The sequence below is a fragment of the Gobius niger genome, assembly GCF_951799975.1.
Source record: "Gobius niger genome assembly, chromosome: 23".
In the NCBI taxonomy this organism is placed as follows: domain Eukaryota; kingdom Metazoa; phylum Chordata; class Actinopteri; order Gobiiformes; family Gobiidae; genus Gobius; species Gobius niger.
In genome coordinates, this window is record NC_136874.1 from 1,877,186 (window position 1) to 1,898,767 (window position 21,582).

General features: G+C 42.0%; 1 protein-coding gene across 1 annotated transcript; it reads left to right on the forward strand.

The window, feature by feature from the left end:
• Nucleotides 1–3,269: 3,269 nt before the first annotated feature.
• cyp27a2 (cytochrome P450 family 27 subfamily A member 2) lies at nucleotides 3,270–19,601 on the forward strand (the record flags this gene model as incomplete). Its single annotated transcript, XM_079581698.1, has 9 exons — nucleotides 3,270–3,506; nucleotides 7,348–7,538; nucleotides 9,653–9,852; nucleotides 9,915–10,112; nucleotides 11,501–11,664; nucleotides 16,329–16,495; nucleotides 16,620–16,701; nucleotides 19,087–19,326; nucleotides 19,437–19,601. The coding sequence occupies 9 exons, from the start codon at nucleotides 3,270–3,272 to the stop codon at nucleotides 19,551–19,553; spliced, it is 1,596 nt and encodes a 531-aa protein (XP_079437824.1). The 3' UTR covers nucleotides 19,554–19,601.
• Between the last annotated feature and the right edge of the window lie 1,981 nt (nucleotides 19,602–21,582).

Sequence of the window (21,582 nt, forward strand, 5' to 3'; positions counted from 1 at the left end):
ATTCATGTACAACCACTGTTGATTGACAGGAGGATTTAATTTTAAAAAATGTAGAATAAGATTCTGCACAAGCCACACTTTATAAAAGTGATAAATCCATGTTGTCGTCCCCACAGCTCAGTCACATGTCAGTGTTAAAGAGGAAACTCAGGAAACGGATTAAATGCTTTTGTTTTCATTTTGTAGAAACTTAAGCCACATGGATCATTTGCTGCTGTAGCTTTAAGAAACAGCTGTTGAAATAAAATAACACTTAAGGGAAATGTATGGATTTTTTTTTTCTCCTTAAATGTCTTTGTTTGGTAGCCTGATAAACCACACCCACCTTCTTTCTGCACGAAAGAAAGTGGGTGTGGCCACGCACGGTAGTTGTTGATTGGCAGCTCAGGCCGAACCAATCACGACCGTCACAGAGAAATGAGAAGGTTACGTCACTCGCTGCACCTCCATGTTTTTAGTTCAATTAACGTTAACATGAGTCAAAACTAATCATGGATGAAGTAGTCAAGGATTTTGCCTCGTGTTCTCTGCGTGAGTTTATATTCACTTCATATTTTTTTAATTGGACACAGCTGTCGTCACGTCCGCTAATCGCTAATTGGTTTATTTCACTGACAATCTGTGCGCGTTAGGCCCGCCCGTTCAAACTGCTCCGATTGCTCCGTGACCAGACTAATTCCCTGCATGGAATGGACAGGAAAGAGTATGGCAGAGCCAGGCAATTTGTTTGGACACTGTTGTTGTTGGACACTAGGGGGCGACATGCACTTTTGTTTGGCCTGCACTCCACCAATAACTTGAAAGAAGAAGAAACACAGCTGTTGGTGATGTCACTTCCCTTTCCCCTGTTTAAGGACGGACGGATTGTTCAAAATGCTGCTGAACTCCAGTTCACTAACTGCACAGATCTAACAGTCGACCCATGAAAGGTTAAGGAGTTTGTTGCTCGTGTTAGAGCTTAGAGGCTATGATTTGATGGTTTCAGACGCAGCCTTTGCTATGAGCTCCTGACCTTTAACGTTTATGTTCATCAACTGTTGGATCTCTACGCAGTTATTCCACCGTCCTGACCCAGGGGAAGAGGAAATGACATCACCAACAGCTGTTCTTCTTCTCTAAGGTTATTGGCAGACTGTAGGCAAACAAAAGCGCATGTCGCCCCCTACTGTACTGCATATGCAACAACATAGTGTCCAAATAAAGGAGGAAAAAAAAGAAAAATCCAGGTGGCGCAGTGGCTTATGGGATGGCACATAGCTCCTAATCCCCGGTGAGTTAGCACCAGAGGTCCCTATGCTAAAGTGGCTATGATAGTTAGCATTGAGGCTCCTCCCCCTAACTCCTTCCTAACTGACAGAGCCGTGGGAAGATGTTTTAGTTAGGGGGTGCTGAGGGACATGCTTTTTCTGTGCATATTTCCTATTTACTAAAATTGTCTGCAGTTCCTAAACTATGTATCAGGGGGTGCTGCAGCCCCCTCAGCACCCTGGCTTCCCACGGCCTTGCTGACAGACCCATTCGGACACTTCTTATCATGGCGGACGCTGACGCACATCCGGTTTGGTCAGACCTCTTACCAATCTGCTCGTTTCGGAAGACGCCAATGTTGTGTTTAAAATAAACTTGTACATCCTATTGCAAAAAATATAGTTTTTCCTTTTCTTCAGGGTCATTTCGGAACAAAAATAAGAAGCAGTTCCTCTCCTGGTCGAGGTTCTATTATCTTTATCAATCAACAGAAGCATCTCATTACACTTTCCAAATGTTTTTATAAGAATGTTTCTGCAAAAATGTAAATAACTCATCATCAACTTTCATTATAAACCTTCCTGAAGGCTGATCGGGCTAGATCCGCCTCATCCAGCAGAGGGCGCACTATCACGGTGGATCTGTCTCGCTCAGGTTTCCCCTGCTCTGCAAAGCCATATAATGTTTAGCTGCAGACCCGGAGCCGAGACAAATCTACCGTGAAAAGCGAATCCACCGTGGTAGTGCGCCCTCTGCAGGTAAAGACAGATATACGACGGTATTTAACTTGGGATTATTTTGTGTAATTTAGAATGTGTTGACCTGTAACTGAGTTTAGGCGACATGTACTATTATTTGGGTTATTTTATGAAATTAAAACTGTGTGTTTTACTCCTTTCATTGTATTTTGTAGGACAGAGCCTTCATTTGTTCAACAAGGGACAGAGACAATATTTTGGAACTAAATCACATTTTTATTGTGGTAACGGCCAGTGCTGTGATCAGTAAAGAAAGGAGAGAAATCATTGGGTTAATAATGTTAAGCTTCCAGACGCAATAACACAGTAAAACATAACATTTGTACCGTCAGGGTCTTCCCTGTTTCCTAAATTCAGCAGCAAAACAAAAGATCAAACTGATGTCATTATTGTGTAAAAAACAAATGTTGTAATTCTGGGCTAATAATGATGATAATAATAATAATACTACGGTCAAAACTAGTCTGGAATGACATATACAGGCAACAATGTGACATTAATAATGGTGCAATAACTTTTTAAAAACATTTTATTTGTCCTTTATTTATCCAGGACACTCGTTGAGATTATAAATCTCAAGAGTGTCCTGGCCAACATTCTTTAAAATATGAAATAATTTGCCACAGAAAGTAAATCTTATCTTTATCAAACAACAATAATGTGTCATGTTATCTTCATCAAACAACAGAAGCATCTACGATTTCAAAATTGGTTCGTAAGAAATCAAAAAAATGAAATAACTCTGTTAAAGTCTCTCGTTCGTTAAGTTGATCAAATCAATCTTCCCAAGACCTAATACCGTCGTGTATCCGTCTTTACCAGGAGGGGGCGCACTGTCACGGTGGATTCACTTCACGGTGTTTCTGTCTCGGCTCCGGGTCTGCAGCTTCCCCTCCTCTGCATTGGTGGGAATGTTGCAGATGATGGTGGAATTGTAGATTTAAAACTTTGGGAGCTATAATTACTCACTCATTGCATTTTCTCCATTATGACCCATGTCTTCAGCACAGGAACAATGCTTTGAAACTAAATACGCCATTCTACCGTTTTTTGTGAGTGAACCCGGAAAGGGGCGCGTGTCTGGGGGAAAAGGCTCTGCTCCACCTGACCCACAGAAATAAGTGTCCTCCTGCTTGACCTCAGTTCACCCTGTGAGGAAAAGCTCTGACTTTGTGCTCGTGTCCCGCCTCTGTCCGTAGGCGTGACCGGGTTTAACTCTGCACAAACCAAAACATTCCTCCGGTGTCAGTGCGCGGCTCCATCATGACTCCAGCGGCTGCAGCGGCGCGCTCTGCCCGGCTCTTCACGCCCACGGCCCGGGCACTGAGCACCGGGGCCCGGAGGCTGAACCTGCAGGCGGCCACCGGGACCGCCGGGACCACGGGGACCGCCGGGACCGCCAAGCTGAAGAGCAAGGAGGACCTGCCCGGACCGAGCTTCGCCAAAACCCTGTACTGGGTCCTGCTCAAAGGCTACGGGGATAAAAGTCACTTACTGCAGGTAAACACGCGGGAAAACGCCACATTAGATTGATATTAACGGACTTTAGCCTGAGGATGAGTTTCTGAGAGTTTGAAAAACAACTTACTTTTTGTGCCACTGTGTTAGTTTATTACTTATTTCTGCTGACTGAATATATAGACATTCGGTTTTTAATCCTTTATGACTTTCATGATGCTGATTGTGGCTAATTCCCAAATAAATCAATATGGGTCACACGTTTTTTCACCTTTATTTTACATTTTTACATAATATATTGGCTACATTTTATCTTTTTTTGGTTTATGTTCTGAGGATTTTGTGACTGTGTGATGAAAATGTTACTTTTTGGATATATTTCCCAGTTGATGAAAGAGCTGTGCTGTTTATTGTAGATACTTTGTAAGTGCTCTAAGTGCTGCGTCAGTGAAGTGAGTGGAGAAAAGGGTTCAAAAAGGGTGAAACCAGGGACAAGTAGGTCATGTTTCTTGTATCCAGGAAGCCGTACCAAAGAGAAACGTTGGGATTCATACTTTGAACACAATGGCACCGCATGGACTGAATGATGATTTTAGATTAAAGTGTTTTTAGGTTAAACATGCAGGTTTTTATTGTCTAAGTACAGAGCACTGTGAGGTGATTGGTCCCATGTCCACCTGACTGACGCCAAGGCTGTATACAGGTCCTTCTCAAAAAATTAGCATATTGTGATAAAGTTCATTCTTTTCCATAATGTAATGATGAAAATTAAACTTTCATATATTTTAGATTCATTGCACACCAACTGAAATATTTCAGGTCTTTTATTGTTTTAAAACTGATGATCTTGGCAAACAGCTCATGAAAACCCAAAATTTCTATCTAAAAAAATTAGCATATTTCATCCGACCAATAAAAGAAAAGTGTTTTTAATACAAAAAAAGTCAACCTTCAAATAATTATGTTCAGTTTTGCACTCAATGCTTGGTGGGGAATCCTTTTGCAGAAATGACTGCTTCAATGCAGCGTGGCCTGGAGGTGATCAGCCTGTGGCACTGCTGAGGGGTTCTGGAGGCCCAGGAAGCTTCGAGAGCCGCCTTAAGCTCATCCAGAGTGTTGGGTCTCTCAACTTTCTCTTCACAATATCCCACAGATTCTCTCTGGGGTTAGGCTTGAGGGTGTCAGTGATGGCCTTCTGGACAGCAGTCAGGTCGGCAGTCTTACCCATTCTTACCCATGATTGCGGTTTTGAGTAATGAACCAGGCTGGGAGTTTTTAAAAGCCTTCGGAATCTTTTGCAGGTGTTTCGAGTTAATGAGTTGATTCAGATGATTAGGTTCATAGCTTGTTTTGAGAACTTTTTCATGATATGCTATTTTTTTTTTAGATAGGAATTTGGGGTTTTCATGAGCTGTTTGCCAAAATCATCCGTTTTAAAACAATAAAAGACCTGAAATATTTCAGTTGGTGTGTAATGAATCTAAAATACATGAATGTTTTTTCAATTTTATCATTACATTATGGAAAAGAATGAGCTTTATCACAATATGCTAATTTTTTGAGAAGGACCTGTATAAGTAAACGCTCTGAGGAAGGCTCTGTCTGGATATATGAACTACACTGAAGGTTTTTCCCAAGTTGTTTTACACTTTGTTTGCTTCTCAAGACGATTACCCAGAAGCACACACGGGTTAAACCAGTTTGGACATAATTATGTTGCACACCTGATGCCATCGGGTGTTTTCTGAAGGGCATGAGCTCGTCTGGTGGAGAGTTACGTACTGGGACTGGTCGTCTCCACAGCGTTTCCGTAGCTCGGACTGATTGCGCGCCCACAAAGGGCCTGTCTCACCGGCCAGAGCCGCCGCTGGTCACGTGGATGTCTTTGGGACGTCCTCTGGAGATAAGGCGAGTCTCCAGGCCTCGGTGAAAACAAACAGGTTTGATTTCCGGGAGTCTCTGCGCCATTGCGATTGACTGCGGAAATGCGGGAAGCGAATGCAGAAATTGCATGAACTGTTCAAATAGCAAAAAATGCTTAATTTGCATAATCTAATTTGCATAAACTGTATAAACTGCATAAAGTGGTAAAATGCATGAATGGGATAATTTGCATAAATTATGTAAATTGCATAAACGCTTTAAAATTCATAAATCCTAAATGGCATAAACTCTTAAGTTGCATAAACTGGTTAAATCCCATAAACTGGTCAAACTGTTGAAATGGCCTCAGTGCTTGATTGGCAGAAGCTGCACAAATGGCTGAAAGGCCTGGAGTTTCCCCATTGGCTGGATTCCCCCATACACACTAATGCAAAAATTTCAAACTCTCGTATAAAAAAACTGGAAAACTGCAGAAGGCCAATTTTTTCTCAAAACCCACAAGTTGCAGAAGCTGAACATGCACAAAGTGCAGAAATTGCAGAAAATGCAGAAAAAAGTGCAGAAAAGCATGGATTTGCAGCAGACCCATTATAAGTCAATGGGAAAAATCTCCGACATTTTGGCCGATTGCGAAAAAAACGTAAATTGCAGAAGTCCCAAAAGTAATAGCACCTTCTCCTCAACATGCGGAACGTTTTGATGCATAACTTGCATAAATTGCACAAAGCATGAAGGTGCTGAAAGCTCTAGAAAATCAGGAAAAAGATGGAAGAGGAATAATAATAAAGAACATGAAAACCAATAATTGAGGGTTCGGAGCTTTGTGAACGGGACCTGGAGGGTCTTGGATGTTCTCAGGGAGCAGGTGGAGCCTTGTAGAGGGATGAGTTCTTGTAGGTCTGATGGATCAGGTAGAGCCTTGTAGAGGGATGAGTTCTTGTAGGTCTGATGGATCACGGCCGCTTGTGCATTGATGGGTGAGAAGAAGAGTTTTGTATTGAATATGGAAAAGGCCTGGAGTCAGCAGGGAGGACAGTATTGGAGTGATGTGCAAATACTTGCATAAGGATTCTTGCGGTGCTGTTCTGAATGTATTGCAATCTTTGAATATTTTTGGAGGTGATCCCAGTAAAATAGTCCCTACCATCTATTTCTAATGAATAATTTAAAATAAATGGCATAAATTATTCCTCGATTTTCCCTCTATTATCTTCACACAATTTTCCTATTTTTTCCTCAATTTCACCCTAAATGGTTTCTATTTTTCCCAAAATTTTCAAATTTTTTCTTAATTTTTCCCCCAATATTTTCTCAATTTTACCTCAATTTTTCCCCTAAATTTTTCAAGTTTTTTTTCACAATTTTCAACCAAAAGTTTCCTAATTTTTTCGTTTTTTTCCAAATATTTAATCCACTATATTTCACCCAATATTTTCTCAATTTTACCCAATTCTTTTCCTATTTATTCCCCAGTTTTTCTCAATTTTCCGCCCAATTTTTCCCAATATTTTCTAAATCTTACCCTAATTTTTTTCTCATTTTTTTCCCATTTTTTCCAAATTTTTCCTCTATTTTTCCCAAAATGTTCCCATTTTTTCTCAATTTTACCCTATTTTTTCCCTAGATTTTTCCCCAGTATTTCTCAATTTTCCGCCCAATATTTTCCCCAATATTTTCTAATTTTTTTCTCCATTTTTTCTCCATTTTTCCTCTATTTTCCTTCAAATTTTCCCCGTGTTCTCTATTTATTTCCCAAACCTGACGCCAAGGTTGGTTATGGAGGAGGACGGAGCAATGGCCTGATCATTGAAGGTGATCTGGTGAGGGGGGGCCAATAAGTAGTGCCTCAGTTTTACTCCTGTTGAGCTGGAGAAAGTTGTTGCTTCTTGACTTGCAGGCTCATGTCCCGTCAGAGAGGTCAGATTTAAACCGGTTCAGCTCAGCGGGAGGGTCACGCTTTTGGAAAGTGTTTAAAGCAGAATCCGTGTCCTGGTTTCAGGACCTGCAGAAGAGCCTGTACGGCCCGATCTGGCGCTCGCGCTTCGGGCACTACGACCTGGTGAACGTGGCCACGGCGGAGCTGATCTCGCAGGTGATCCGCCAGGAGGGGCGTTTCCCGGTGCGAGTGCTGCTGCCCCACTGGAAGGAGTACCGGGACCTGAGGGGGCAGGCCTACGGACTGCACGTGGAGTGAGTACCACAGGAGACCGGGACGGAGACCGGGACTTAGACCGGGACTTAGACCGGGACTTAGACCGGGACTTAGACCGGGACTTAGACCGGGACTTAGACCGGGACTTAGACCGGGACTGAGACCGGGACTGAGACCGGGACTTAGACCGGGACTGAGACCGGGACTGAGACCGGGACTTAGACCGGGACTGAGACCGGGACTGAGACCGGGACTGAGACCGGGACAGAGACCGGGACAGAGACCGGGACCAGGACTGAGACCAGGACTGAGACCAGGACTTAGACCAGGACTTAGACCAGGACTGAGACCAGGACTGAGACCAGGACTGAGACCAGGACTGAGACCAGGACTGAGACCAGGACTGAGACCGGGACTGAGACCGGGACTGAGACCGGGACTGAGACCGGGACTTAGACCGGGACTTAGACCGGGACAGAGACCGGGACCAGGACTGAGACCAGGACTGAGACCAGGACTTAGACCAGGACTTAGACCAGGACTTAGACCAGGACTGAGACCAGGACTGAGACCAGGACTGAGACCAGGACTGAGACCAGGACTGAGACCGGGACTGAGACCAGGACTGAGACCGGGACTGAGACCGGGACTGAGACCGGGACTGAGACCGGGACTTAGACCGGGACTGAGACCGGGACTGAGACCGGGACTGAGACCGGGACAGAGACCGGGACAGAGACCGGGACCAGGACTGAGACCAGGACTGAGACCAGGACTTAGACCAGGACTTAGACCAGGACTGAGACCAGGACTGAGACCAGGACTGAGACCAGGACTGAGACCAGGACTGAGACCAGGACTGAGACCGGGACTTAGACCGGGACTGAGACCGGGACTGAGACCGGGACTGAGACCGGGACTGAGACCGGGACTGAGACCAGGGCGATGTGTCTACAACAGTGTTTATTCAGTCAGAGTAATTGAGCTCCACAGTCCCGCCTCCTCTCTGGTCCGGAAGTAAAACTCCCGTTGCTTTGAGACCGTATTGATTTGGATTAAAGTCTGTAACTCCGTAACTCCGTCCTCTTGGGCTGAATCCAGCTCTGTGGTTATAAAGCGACCGCAGAGTCAGACGCAGGTGAAAAAAGCACGTTTGAGATCCATCTAGTTTAACTGCGAGCCTTCGTCCTAGAACTACATTACCCAGGATGCTCGGGAGTCCCATGATCTACTACGAGGCTTTTGATTGGTGGAGCTTCACGTGTTTATTTATTGTACTGTAGAAAACATATTATAAACAATGTATTAAAACATAATGCAGGCAGAGAGTTGAAAAAATGTTCCCAACGATCCAATTAAAGGAACCACCGATCATTTTTATTCCATTAGCAGATTCAGATTGTTTAACAGTGAAATAATATAGAACTTTTGTCTGCAAAGTAAAGAAACTGGCCGTGTTTGCTGAAAACCTGGTTGCCTTGACCAGCGGGCGCGATGTGGCAATGGTTCTTGGGATACGGAGTTTCTATAGTCAGGAAGTGAATGATGTCACAGCCTTGTACCTTTGCCTTTTCTTCAACATCAAGTCTTCTTTTTGGATTGAAATCAAACATTTTATGGTCATGAATTGCTGCATAGCTGATTAGCTTTTGCGGCGACGTTAAACTCTTAATATTTGAATTTTTGGAAAATCGACGGTCGTGTAGACGGGGATTTTTTGCTTCCGGACCGGAGCAACAGGACCGTAAGGGGCGGGACTGTGGAGCTCTATACACACAGGGCTGTCGCGATAATCACTAATCGACTTTTTGTTCAATAAATAGCAGATAAATTATATATTTTTGGGCTCGATATTTCTCGCTTGTACATTTATTAACATTTAATACATCTAACTGGAGCAAATTGAGTTTCATAATATTCATGTTTATTGCAGCCTGTGGTCGTTTAGGACTTTTAGGTCGACAGTATCGAGTATCGTTGGAGCCGATATTATCATGTATCGCGATACTTTCCTGCCTCAATATATCGAACTTCAGATTTGTTATTGTGGCTCAAAAAAAGCTTCTAATAAGTGATAAGTAATAAAAGAGCGACAGTAAAACATATGTAAATGTGATTACCGAGTAGCTCATGTTCGCCCTCTCTCCGTCAGGACGGGTCCCGAGTGGCACCGGATCCGCGCCGCCCTGAACCCGAAGATGCTGAAGGTGCGCGAGGTGAGGCCGTACGCTCCCATCGTGCACCAGGTGGTCTCGGATTTACTGCAGCGCATCGAGCGTCTGCGGGCGCGCAGCCACGACGGACACACGGTGCCGGACATCGCCGCCGAGCTCTACAAGTTCGGCTTCGAAGGTTTGGATCGGGAACGTTTCCGGATAAAAATGACTGAATGAAAAACCCCCGCTGTCCCGCAGGCATCTCGTCCATCCTGTTCGAGACGCGGCTCGGCTGCCTCCAGGAGGAAGTGCCCGCCGACACGCTGCGCTTCATCCGCGGCGTCAACGACATGCTGGACCTGTCCAACATGGTGGCGCTGCTGCCCCGCTGGACACGCCCCTTCCTGCCGCACTGGAGGCGCTTCGTTCAGGCCTGGGACGACATCTGCGACGTGGGTGAGACTCAGAGATATCACGTTATATCACTTTATATCACTTTATATCACTTTATATCACTGCTGTCTCCCACCAAGGAAATGACCATATTTGGATTACAGAAAATGATTAAAGAAAATACAAAAATGATCTAAATATAGGAAATAAATGGGGAATAAATTGGAGAAAATATTAGTATAAAAAATGGGAAAACAAGGAAAAAATGTGCAGAAATATTGAAAAAAATGGGGAAAACATTGGGGAAAAAATGTAATAATAATAATAAAAAAGGACAATATGTTTGTTTTTGTTGATAATTTCTTTTGTTTGATTCCAGAGTGGTGTTGTTTAACCTCTTACCTCCCGCCTGAACCAGTTCAGCTTTACCCAAATCCTGTAGGCCTGTGTAACACCTCATTTGAAAGCTAAGATCTACAAAAATCATCTAAATGGATCTTTTTCCTCACGTCATCAGATTTTTTTCCATCTTTTTTTTGGGGGGGGTATTCAACTCATTTTTGTAACTTAATTTTTTTGTCATTTTTTGTCATTTTTTGTCACATTTTTTGTCACATTTTTTGTCACATTTTTTGTAATTTTTTCGTCACATTTTTGTCTTTTATTGTCACATTTTTGTCACATTTTTTCGTCACATTTTAGTCATTTTTTTTATCACATTTTTTGTCATTTTTTGTCAGATTTTTTGTCAGATTTTTGTCACATTTTTGTAATTTTTTGTCATTTTTTTGTCACATTTTTGTCACATTTTTGTCATTTTTTGTCTTTTTTTGTCATTTTTTTTGTCACATTTTTGTAATTTTTTGTCTTTTTTTGTCACATTTTTGTCATTTTTTGTCTTTTTTTTGTCTTTTTTGGTCTTTTTTGGTCTTTTTTGGTCAAATTTTTGTCTTTTTTTTGTCACATTTTTGTCACATCTTCATTGTTTTCGTCTCAGTTCTGTCGCTATTTTCACAGCTTTTTTCCAGAAGCTTTTGGATTGGGGTAAAGCCAACCTGGAGAAAATGTGCTCGGTTCAGGTGGGAGTTAAGGGGTTAAACTGTCCTGCTCATATAACACTCTCATTTGAAGAAAATGCTGCTTTATTTGGGCTGAGATTGGCAGTCGGGATGGGCGATACCACATTTTTTGGAATCGATACGATACCGATACTTTTGGGGTCATTTTTGCCGATACCGATACTGGTCATTTCATATGGGTGAATGTATTTCAATCAATATACATTTCTAAAACTGTTTTTTTTATATAATTAGCTGGTCAATTAAAATGATATTACTTTAACTGGTTAATTAAACAATACTAATGATAATGATGAGATTAAAACTAAGCTGTTCCAGATGTTAACCCTTGTATCAGTCGATTGTTGTGTTTTATTATCGTCTCTGTTTCAGCCCAGAGTCTGATCGAGCGGCGTCTGAAGGAGCTGGAGCAGCAGATCCACAGCGGAGCGCCCCCTGATGGCCTGTACCTGACATACCTGCTGTCCAACGACCTGCTGAGCCGCGCTGAGGTTTACACCAGCATCACCGAGCTGCTGCTGGGGGGCGTCGACACGGTAACACTATAACCAGGAAGTGGCTCTTTCCCCGCGCTTCTTCATTCACAAATACTGACAGGTTTGGGATCCACGTGTAGCAGGAGAGGCTGTGACTGAGATGACGCTGTAATCCAAATATGGGCATTTCCTTTGTGGGAGACAGCAGCGGCTAAAGACGGGAGGAATATACACGGGGCGCATCTTCCCTTCTTTCCCTCCTTCTTTCTTTCTTCCCTTCCATCTTTCTTCCCTTCCTTCTTTCTTTCTTCCCTTCCTTCTTTCATCCCTTCTTTCTTCCCTTCCTTCTTTCTTCCCTTCTTTCTTCTTTCTTCCCTTCCTTCTTTCTTCCCTTCCTTCTTTCATCCCTTCTTTCTTCCCTTCCATCTTTCTTCCCTTCCTTCCTTCTTTCTTCCCTTCTTTCTTCCCTTCCATCTTTCATCCCTTCTTTCTTCCCTTCCTTCTTTCATCCCTTCTTTCTTCCCTTCCTTCTTTCATCCCTTCTTTCTTCCCTCCATCTTTCTTCCCTTCCTTCTTTCATCCCTTCTTTCTTCCCTCCATCTTTCTTCCCTTCCATCTTTCATCCCTTCTTTCTTCCCTTCCATCTTTCTTCCCTTCCTTCCTTCTTTCTTCCCTTCTTTCTTCCCTTCCATCTTTCATCCCTTCTTTCTTCCCTTCCTTCTTTCTTCCTTCTTTCTTCCCTTCCTTCTTTCTTCCCTTCCTTCTTCCCTTCCTTCTTTCATCCCTTCTTTCTTCCCTTCCTTCTTTCTTCCCTTCTTTCTTCCCTTCCTTCTTTCTTCCCTTCTTTCTTCCCTTCCTTCTTTCTTCCCTTCCATCTTTCTTCCCTTCCTTCCTTCCCTTCCATCTTTCTTCCCTTCTTTCTTCCCTTCTTTCTTCCCTTCCTTCTTTCTTCCCTTCTTTCTTCCCTTCCTTCTTTCTTCCCTTCCTTCTTTCTTCCCTTCCATCTTTCATCCCTTCTTTCTTCCCTTCCATCTTTCTTCCCTTCCTTCCTTCTTTCTTCCCTTCTTTCTTCCCTTCCATCTTTCATCCCTTCTTTCTTCCCTTCCTTCTTTCTTCCTTCTTTCTTCCCTTCCTTCTTTCTTCCCTTCCTTCTTCCCTTCCTTCTTTCATCCCTTCTTTCTTCCCTTCCTTCTTTCTTCCCTTCCTTCTTCCCTTCCTTCTTTCTTCCCTTCCTTCTTCCCTTCCTTCTTTCATCCCTTCTTTCTTCCCTTCCTTCTTTCATCCCTTCTTTCTTCCCTCCATCTTTCTTCCCTTCCTTCTTTCATCCCTTCTTTCTTCCCTTCTTTCTTCCCTTCCTTCTTTCATCCCTTCTTTCTTCCCTTCCTTCTTTCTTCCCTTCCTTCTTTCATCCCTTCTTTCTTCCCTTCTTTCTTCCCTTCCTTCTTTCATCCCTTCTTTCTTCCCTTCCTTCTTTCTTCCCTTCCTTCTTTCTTCCCTTCTTTCTTCCCTTCCTTCTTTCTTCCCTTCTTTCTTCCCTTCCATCTTTCTTCCCTTCCTTCCTTCTTTCTTCCCTTCTTTCTTCCCTTCCTTCTTTCTTCCCTTCTTTCTTCCCTTCCTTCTTTCTTCCCATCTTTCTTCCCTTCTTTCTTTCTTCCTTCTTTCTTCCCTTCTTTCTTTCTTCCTTCTTTCTTTCTTCCTTCTTTCTTCCCTTCCTTCTTCCCTTCCTTCTTTCTTCCCTTCTTTCTTTCTTCCTTCTTTCTTCCCTTCTTTCTTTCTTCCTTCTTTCTTCCCATCTTTCTTCCCTTCCTTCTTTCTTCCCATCTTTCTTCCCTTCTTTCTTCCCTTCCTTCTTTCTTCCCATCTTTCTTCCCTTCTTTCTTCCCTTCTTTCTTCCCTTCTTTCTTCCCTTCCTTCTTTCTTCCCTTCCTTCTTTCTTCCCTTTCTTCTTTCTTCCCTTCCTTCTTTCTTCCCTTCTTTCTTCTTTCTTCCCTTCCTTCCTTCTTTCTTCCCTTCCTTCTTTCTTCCCTTCCTTCTTTCTTCCCTTCCTTCTTTCTTTCTTCCATCTTTCTTTCTTCCCTTCCTTCTTTCTTTCTTCCATCTTTCTTTCTTCCCTTCCTTCTTTCTTTCTTCCCTTCCTTCCTTCTTTCTTCCCTTCCTTCTTTCTTCCCTTCCTTCTTTCTTTCTTCCTTCTTTCTTCCCTTCCTTCCTTCTTTCTTCCCTTCTTTCTTCTTTCTTCCCTTCCTTCCTTCTTTCTTCCCTTCCTTCTTTCATCCCTTCCTTCCTTCTTTCTTCCCTTCCTTCTTTCTTCCCTTCCTTCTTTCTTTCTTCCCTTCCTTCCTTCCTGACTGACTTCCTCTTTAATCCAAATATGGTCGTTTCCTGTGTGGGCGACCGCAGAGGCTTCAGACGGGATAAACATACACAGGGACACGTGCAAACAAAGAGACTAAACTTTAGGGCCGTTTTCATTCCTCCAGTCTCAAGTACAAGTAAAAAGTAATGATCCAAGCAATTACTCAAGTAAAAGTAAAAAAGAGAAGTTGGAGAAGTCGTTACTCGAGTACTGTGATTCACATTTTGATTTTATTTTCAATGACGGCATGAATCGGGTGAAACAAAACATAAAATCCTGTGGAAATCGTGGCATTTAAGAAGATTAGAGACTAAAACAGACGATGATCAGATCAGTGAGAGCCGTTTGTTGTTTCTTTGATACAGACGTAGATTTATTTCCTCCCTTGTTGACTCTGTTTGGGCTGAAAGTGGCTTCATGGCAGGGCGGGTATGGCTGCATTCTTGCTCTGCCCCGGCTTGTCTCACATTTCCAGTCTGTGTTTGGGAGGCGGGACTTAAGGGACTAAACTAGGTCAAATCAGGACGGCCCAAACCGGGACTGAACAGGAAACAGCTAAAGTACCAAAGCTATTCACCCCCACATTAACCAGGGCGGCTTTACCCAAATCTAAAGGCTTCTTGTAAAGCGTCAAAATAGCAACAAAATGAGGATGAAAATACAACAAATATGAACTGATGAAAGTGCAAAATAAAAGTAATGAAAAAGCTTCAAAAGAAAGAAAAAAGTGACAGAAATTAGATGAAAAATGAATGTGAAAAATAAAAAAATCTCCTGGAAAAAAAGGGAAAATGTGGGTAGAAAATTGACAAAGAAATAGGGTAAAATTGAGAAAATATTTGGAGGAAAAACAGAAGGAAAATCTGGGAAAAAAAGAAAATATTTAGGGGAAAATTCAGGGGAAAAATAAGAAAAAATCGTGACAATAATAGAGGAAATATAGAGGATTAAATATTGGGGAAAAAATAGGGAATATTTAGAAAAAAAAATAAGAAAAACTAAAAAATTTAGGAAAAAATGACGGTGAAATTGAGAAAATATTGGGGGAAAAAAAAGAAAATCTGGGGGGAAAAAAAGAAAACATTTAGGGGAAAATTGAGGGAAAAAAGAAGAAAAATTTGTGACAATAGAGGAAATATACAGGATTAAATATTGGGAAAAAATAGGGAAAATTTAGTAAGAAAAACTGAAAAATGTAGGAAAAAATGACGGTGAAATTGAGAAAATATTGGAGGAAAAATAAGAAAAAAAGGGGAAAAAATATAAAACATTTAGGGGAAAATTGAGGGAAAAATAAGAAAAAATTGTGACAATAATAGAGGAAATATAGAGGATTAAATATTGGGAAAAATAGGGAAAATTTAGAAGAAAAAAAAGAAAAACTGTGAAAAATGTAGTAAAAAATGAAGGTGAAATTGAGAAAATATTGGGGGGGAAAATGAGAAAAAAAGGGGGGGGAAAATTCGGGGTGAAATTGTGGATAAAGTAGGAAAAATGTGTGACGATAAAAGAGGGAAGATTGAGGGAAAATGTTGAAAATGACTGGTTTTCAAGTGAGCGTGTGCGGAAGCGACAGGTTTGGTAATCGTCCGGTGAACATGAAGAAAACAAGTGTCGTAACTTCCTCTTGTGGACACGAAAGACGAACATGAAAGAAACAAGAACAGAGAAAATACTGACGCTCACAGAACATTAAAGTTTGATTAACGAGGGAGATCCACAAATGTTTCAAAATAAAAGCACACGTTTAAACCTGGCTCTGAATAGTATTGTTTACTATATCGAGCTTATCTCTGATGTGGGAAATGTGGGGGAAAGTTTGGGAAATGAATAGAGAAATTTGAGAAAAACAGGGGGAAAATTTGAGAAAAAATTGAGAAGAAATTGAAAAAAATGGAGAAAAATTAGGGTAAAATATAGAAAATATTGGGAAAAATTGGGGGTGAAATTGAGAAAAAACAGGGAAAAAAATAGGGAAAAAATGGGTAAAATTGAGAAAATATAGTGGATTAAATATTTGAAAAAAAGGAAAAAATAAGAAAAATTTTGGTTGAAAATTGAGAAAAAATGTGAAAAATTTAGGGGGAAAATTGAGAAAATATTGGGAAAAAATGTAATGAAAATTTTGGGAAAAATAGAGACCATTTAGGGTGCAATTGAGAAGAAAAAAAAAGTTTTTTTATGCCATTTATTTTGCAGTTTTCATTAGAAATAGATGGTAAAAAATGTGTAAACAAACATTTTCAGTTTAAGCCACTTTAATGCATAAAATCCCTCATGTTTGTACAAAACCATAAATGACAGTAAACGTCCACGTGTTTCTCGTTTGTAGATCATGAATCTCCGATGTTAAATGTTTCTTTCTCCGCAGACGTCCAACACGCTCTCGTGGGCGCTGTACCACCTGTCCCGGGACCCGCAGGCTCAGGACCGGCTCTACAGGGAGGTGCAGGAGGCCTGTCCCGACCGCAGGGAGCCCTCAATGGACGACCTCAGCCAGATGCCCTTCCTGAAGGCCGTCATCAAGGAGACGCTGAGGCGAGTCTTATCCCGCCTGAGCAGAGCGTGTTCTCCAGGTCGTCTTTACCCAAATCTGAAAGCTTCTTCTTCAGCAACAGCGTCACGCCTTATTTGAAAGCTAAGGCCGTTTAAATGGTTGCAGGTTGTATCCGGTGGTTCCGGGAAACGCTCGGTATGTGACGGAGAGCGACCTGATCGTGGGAGGATACTGGTTTCCAAAGGAGGTAAGGAGGTCTCTGTGGAACCTGCTGTAGGGAGGGGGGGTGATTCTCTACACAAATACTACGGGAGTAAAGTAGAACTGAGCAATATCGAGTTTATCTCCAATGGCAAGAAGTGTGGGAAATAAGAGGGAAAATTGTAATAAAAAATAGGGAAAGAAATGGAGGAAATTTAAGTTTAAAATAGTTAAAGAAATGTGGAGAGACTGCATACAAATGGGGGAGAGAATTGAGAAAAAATAGGGGGGGAAATGGGGAAAGTAATCAGGGCATCCGCGGGGTCTTAAAAAGTCTAAAATTGGGCCTCTTTGGTCTTAAAGGAATAGGCCACCGTTTTTATATACTAAGATATGTTCTTACCTCACTTTAGTCGAGTTAATATATCCCCGTCTGGTCTTTGTCCGCGCGCTCTGTCACGCAAACGGAGCACATACGCAGCCTCTCCCATATGTCACATAGCTCCGAAAAAGCTCACGATAGAAGCTACCAAGCTCTTCCACGTGTTCCCTATTTAAATAAAGTTACGTGAAGTGTTTTCATGCGAAGTATATTTACACAGAAATGTAACGTGTCGATTTTATAAGCAAATAAAAAGGGGGACTATATTGTGAGGCGTAATGATACGAGGAGTAAAACGTCCGCGCAGTAACTCCTAAAGGTTATTGACGGAAGTGAGCGGGGGAAGTCTTTAGGAGTTACTACGCGGACGCTGTGCTCCTCGTATCATTACGCCTCACAATATAGTCCCCCTTTTTATTTGCTTATAAAATCGACACGTTACATTTCTGTGTAAATATACTTCGCATGAAAACACTTCACGTAACTTTATTTAAATAGGGAACACGTGGAAGAGCTTGGTAGCTTCTATCGTGAGCTTTTTCGGAGCTATGTCACATATGGGAGAGGCTGCGTATGTGCTCCGTTTGCCTGACAGAGCGCGCGGACAATGACCAGACGGGGATATATTAACTCGACTAAAGTGAGGTAAGAACATATCTTAGTTTATAAAAACGGTGGCCTATTCCTTTAAATCCAGGGTAAACTGGTCTTAAAAATGAACGTTCAACGACCCAATTATTTGCGCACAATTTAGTTTAAAAGTCGACAAATAAAGTGACAGAAGCAGCGATGAGGAGCCGCCGGTGCCGCTCATGGTCCGAGAGGGCGACGCGACGCTGACGCTCTGGCCGCCGCCACAAACAACGTAAACTCAGCGATAGTGGAGCGAGGCAGAAGGACTCTCCTTCAGAGCTTTATCCTCCACAAACAAACCACTGAAGTCAGCAGAGTTTAGGATCCAGAACATGAGCGAGGTGTGGCTGATGGATCCGTAATGCTGCTGTCGGGGGAAAGACACGTCCAATATGAAACAACGTGGAGATAATCCTTCACTGTAAATGTCCAACTCAAGGTCATGAACGGCATCATTCACAATAAAGTTTGTCCAAATGTTGGAAACACAAAGCGAACGCTCCTCTGCTCAGGGACAGAAGGAAAGAGAAAGTCCTGTTACTTTAGAAACACGTTTCTCACTTTGTTCATCAAAACATCTGACAAACAAGTTTAGAAAACAGAAAACCCAGACTAGATTCTGCCCTAATAATAATATCATTAAAATAATTATGATTTTAATGATACTTTACAACTCATTAAGTTGTAAAGTTGACAGTGTTTTGTTCTTTGCAAACGAGTGGAAAAGCTGCTTTTAGTTTTAGAAACAGTGAATGTTTTACCAGCTCAAGTATTACAAAGCATTTTAAATACACAAACTAAATATCTGTTGTTTTCTTTCATTCAGGCGATAATTGTGAGTAATTATTCAATCTCAATATTCTTATTATGGGATGAGGTTGTTAAAACTTGAATGGTTAAAATGCCTAATGTGAAAAATGAAGTTCTTACATTTGTACATCCCACTGTGAAATCAGAAACAACAGTTTGACTCTTGGATTTTTGTGACAGTGATTTTCTTTACAGTCCATTTATATATCGCGCCTTCAAAAACAGGTCTTATTTTTGAGATTTTGTGTCTTAAAAAGGTCTGAAAAAGTCTTAAATTTGACTTGTCCAACTCTGCAGATACCCTGGTAATGAGGGAAATGGTAAAAATAACGATTTAGTATTAACAATGTGGGAGGGAATTGAGGAAAAATAGGGGGACGTTTTGGGAAAAAATGTGGAAATGTACAAAAAAATGGGACAAAATTTGGGACAAACAGAGGGGAAAAATAGTAGACAATTTTGCATAAAAATAGGGGAGAGAAATGTGGAAAAATTGGGGGGAGATGTCGGTAAAAGGACATATTAAATGTAGGTCATACGGGGTCATTTAGGTAAAAATGGTGAATAATAAAAGTGTAAATCTGCCCTGTTGTTCTTTCCCGGCAGACCCAGTTCCACCTGTGCCATTACTCCGTCTGCCACAGCGCTGACGAGTTCCCGGACCCGGAGAGCTTCGTCCCGGAGCGCTGGGTTCGCCCCGGGCTGAACACGGACGGGGCGTTTAGCCGCGCCCTCCCCACCGTCCAGCGCCACCACCCGTACAGCTACATCCCCTTCGGCGTCGGCGTCCGAGCCTGCGTCGGCAAACGCGTGGCCGAGATGGAGATGTTCTTCGCCCTGAGCCGGGTGAGACACAGATTAACCGCTTCAGTTCAGCTTTACCCAAATCGTAAAGGCCTCACAGCTGATGGGACGTCTGGTTTTCACGTTTACTGAAGCAGAGCTGTTCTTTGCAGTTGATGCAGCAGTACGAGGTATGTCCTGAAGAGGGCGCTCCTGTCATCCAGCCCAAAACCCGGACCCTGATGATCCCCGGGGCTCCAGTTAACCTGCGCTTCCTGCCCCGAGCCTGAGGGGGCGCTGCACCCACTCAGACCTCATCAGCTCAAGTCAGATCCAGCTTTTGTTTTGTTTAATCCGCAGAAACGTAACTGTGAACTTTATCGCTCGGCTTTAGCCACTTTATGCACTTTGTTCTTCTTCATTGTTTAATATTTGTGTTTAGTTTCCTTAAAATTAAATTAAATTAACTGTGAATTAACTGAAAATGATTCTCCAGCCAAGCGGATCCGAGGCAAGTTTATACACAAGGCAAGTGCTTCATGAAAGTGCAAGAAATCAGATCAAATCAATAAAACATCAACATGAAGATTCATCAATGATAGTAAAAGCAATGCAGATAAAATACTCCGTGTCATATTCACGAGTAAAAAGTAAACCACGCTTAAAGCACATTTTGATCTTTTTCTGTTCATTATTAATAAAAGCTTTACTCAAACATGTTTCTGTCTCATTTCCTCTGGTTGTTTAATGAAGTTCTTCTTGGAGCCGTGTTAAGATCAGGCGAAATGTGAGGTTTTTTTCTTGCACTGTTCCAGGTTGTTCTACGATACCCGGTGTGGACGGAGGAACCCGCCCGCCCCCCCCCCCCGGTCCGGATCTACAGGAGTTTGTTACTACAAGTGGAATTCACAAAGGAGCTTCTACAAATCAGACATGGCAACGTTTGGAGGACGACCCCATGGTTTTGAAGAGGTTTTTAACACAGGCTACAAGTTACCATAGACATGCACTAGCCTAGCATTAGCCTGGCACCACTAAACTCTTCAAATATAAGGACTGCATGAATTTAAAAAATACTCTGGATAACTAGGAAATGAGGCCCTATGTCAAAAATCCTGAAATATCCATTCAACTTTGAGAAAGGAGTGAAACAGCGCCCCCAATTAAACCGTGGTGGCCAAACAGTGTACTACATCTATATTTACCATTGAGAATGAATGTGAGAAACGTATACACGGCCTGGGAAGAAACGCAATATAAACTTTTATATAGAGAAACATTGACTAAAACATCACAGTTGAGTAAAATGTGACTGAAACTACAAAGCATTCTGATTTTGAAGAGGTTTTTAACGCAGGCTACTAGTTACCATAGACACGCACTAGCCTAGCATTAGCCTAGCAGCACTAAACTCTTCAAATATAACGACTGCCTGAATAATAATAAAAAAGAGTCTCCAGAAATCAACAACACTCTGGATAATGTCGAAAATCCTGAAATATCCCTTTAATTCGTTTAGAGCAGGTCTTAGCTTTCAAATGAGGCGCTGCACTGGCCTATAGGCTGTAAACTCCGGTCGAGACGCTTTTAGATTTGGGTAAAGCTGGGCTGGAGTTAAAGCTCAGAGACCAAAGTCTGTGAGCAGTGGTGGAAGAAGTGTCAATATTCTTACTTAAGTAAAAGTATAAAAGTATGGATTATAAAATGTACTTTATAAGTAAAAAGTAAAAGTATTGTAAGGAAGTAAAGTATTTGCAGGATTTTCTTTTTTAATCATTTGAATGAAACCAGGTCTAAAGGAGTAAACCACTGAGTCAGGTCAAAAACATGAACTAAACCCGGACTAAACCAGGTCTAAACCAGGTCTAAACCAGGTCTAAACCAGGTCTAAAGGAGTAAACCACTGAGTCAGGTCAAAAACATGAACTAAACCAGGTCTAAACCAGGTCTAAACCGGGTCTAAACCAGGTCTAAACCAGGTCTAAACCAGGTCTAAACCGGGTCTAAACCAGGTCTAAACCAGGTCTAAACCAGGTCTAAACCAGGTCTAAAGGAGTACACCACTGAGTCAGGTCAAACACATGAACTAAACCAGGTCTAAACCAGGTCTAAACTAGGACTAAACCAGAGCGCACTTTGAAAATAAAATACTTTTACTTTTAAACAAATTTTAAAATGTATTGCAGTAGAAAGTACAGATACAGGCTCTAAAATGTAGTGAAGTAAAAGTATTTATTTAAGTAAAGTAATGAAACCCCGGCGCGTGCTTCTCTGACTCGAGCTCAGCTGCACTTCCGCCTTTGAACCACCGCGCGCGCC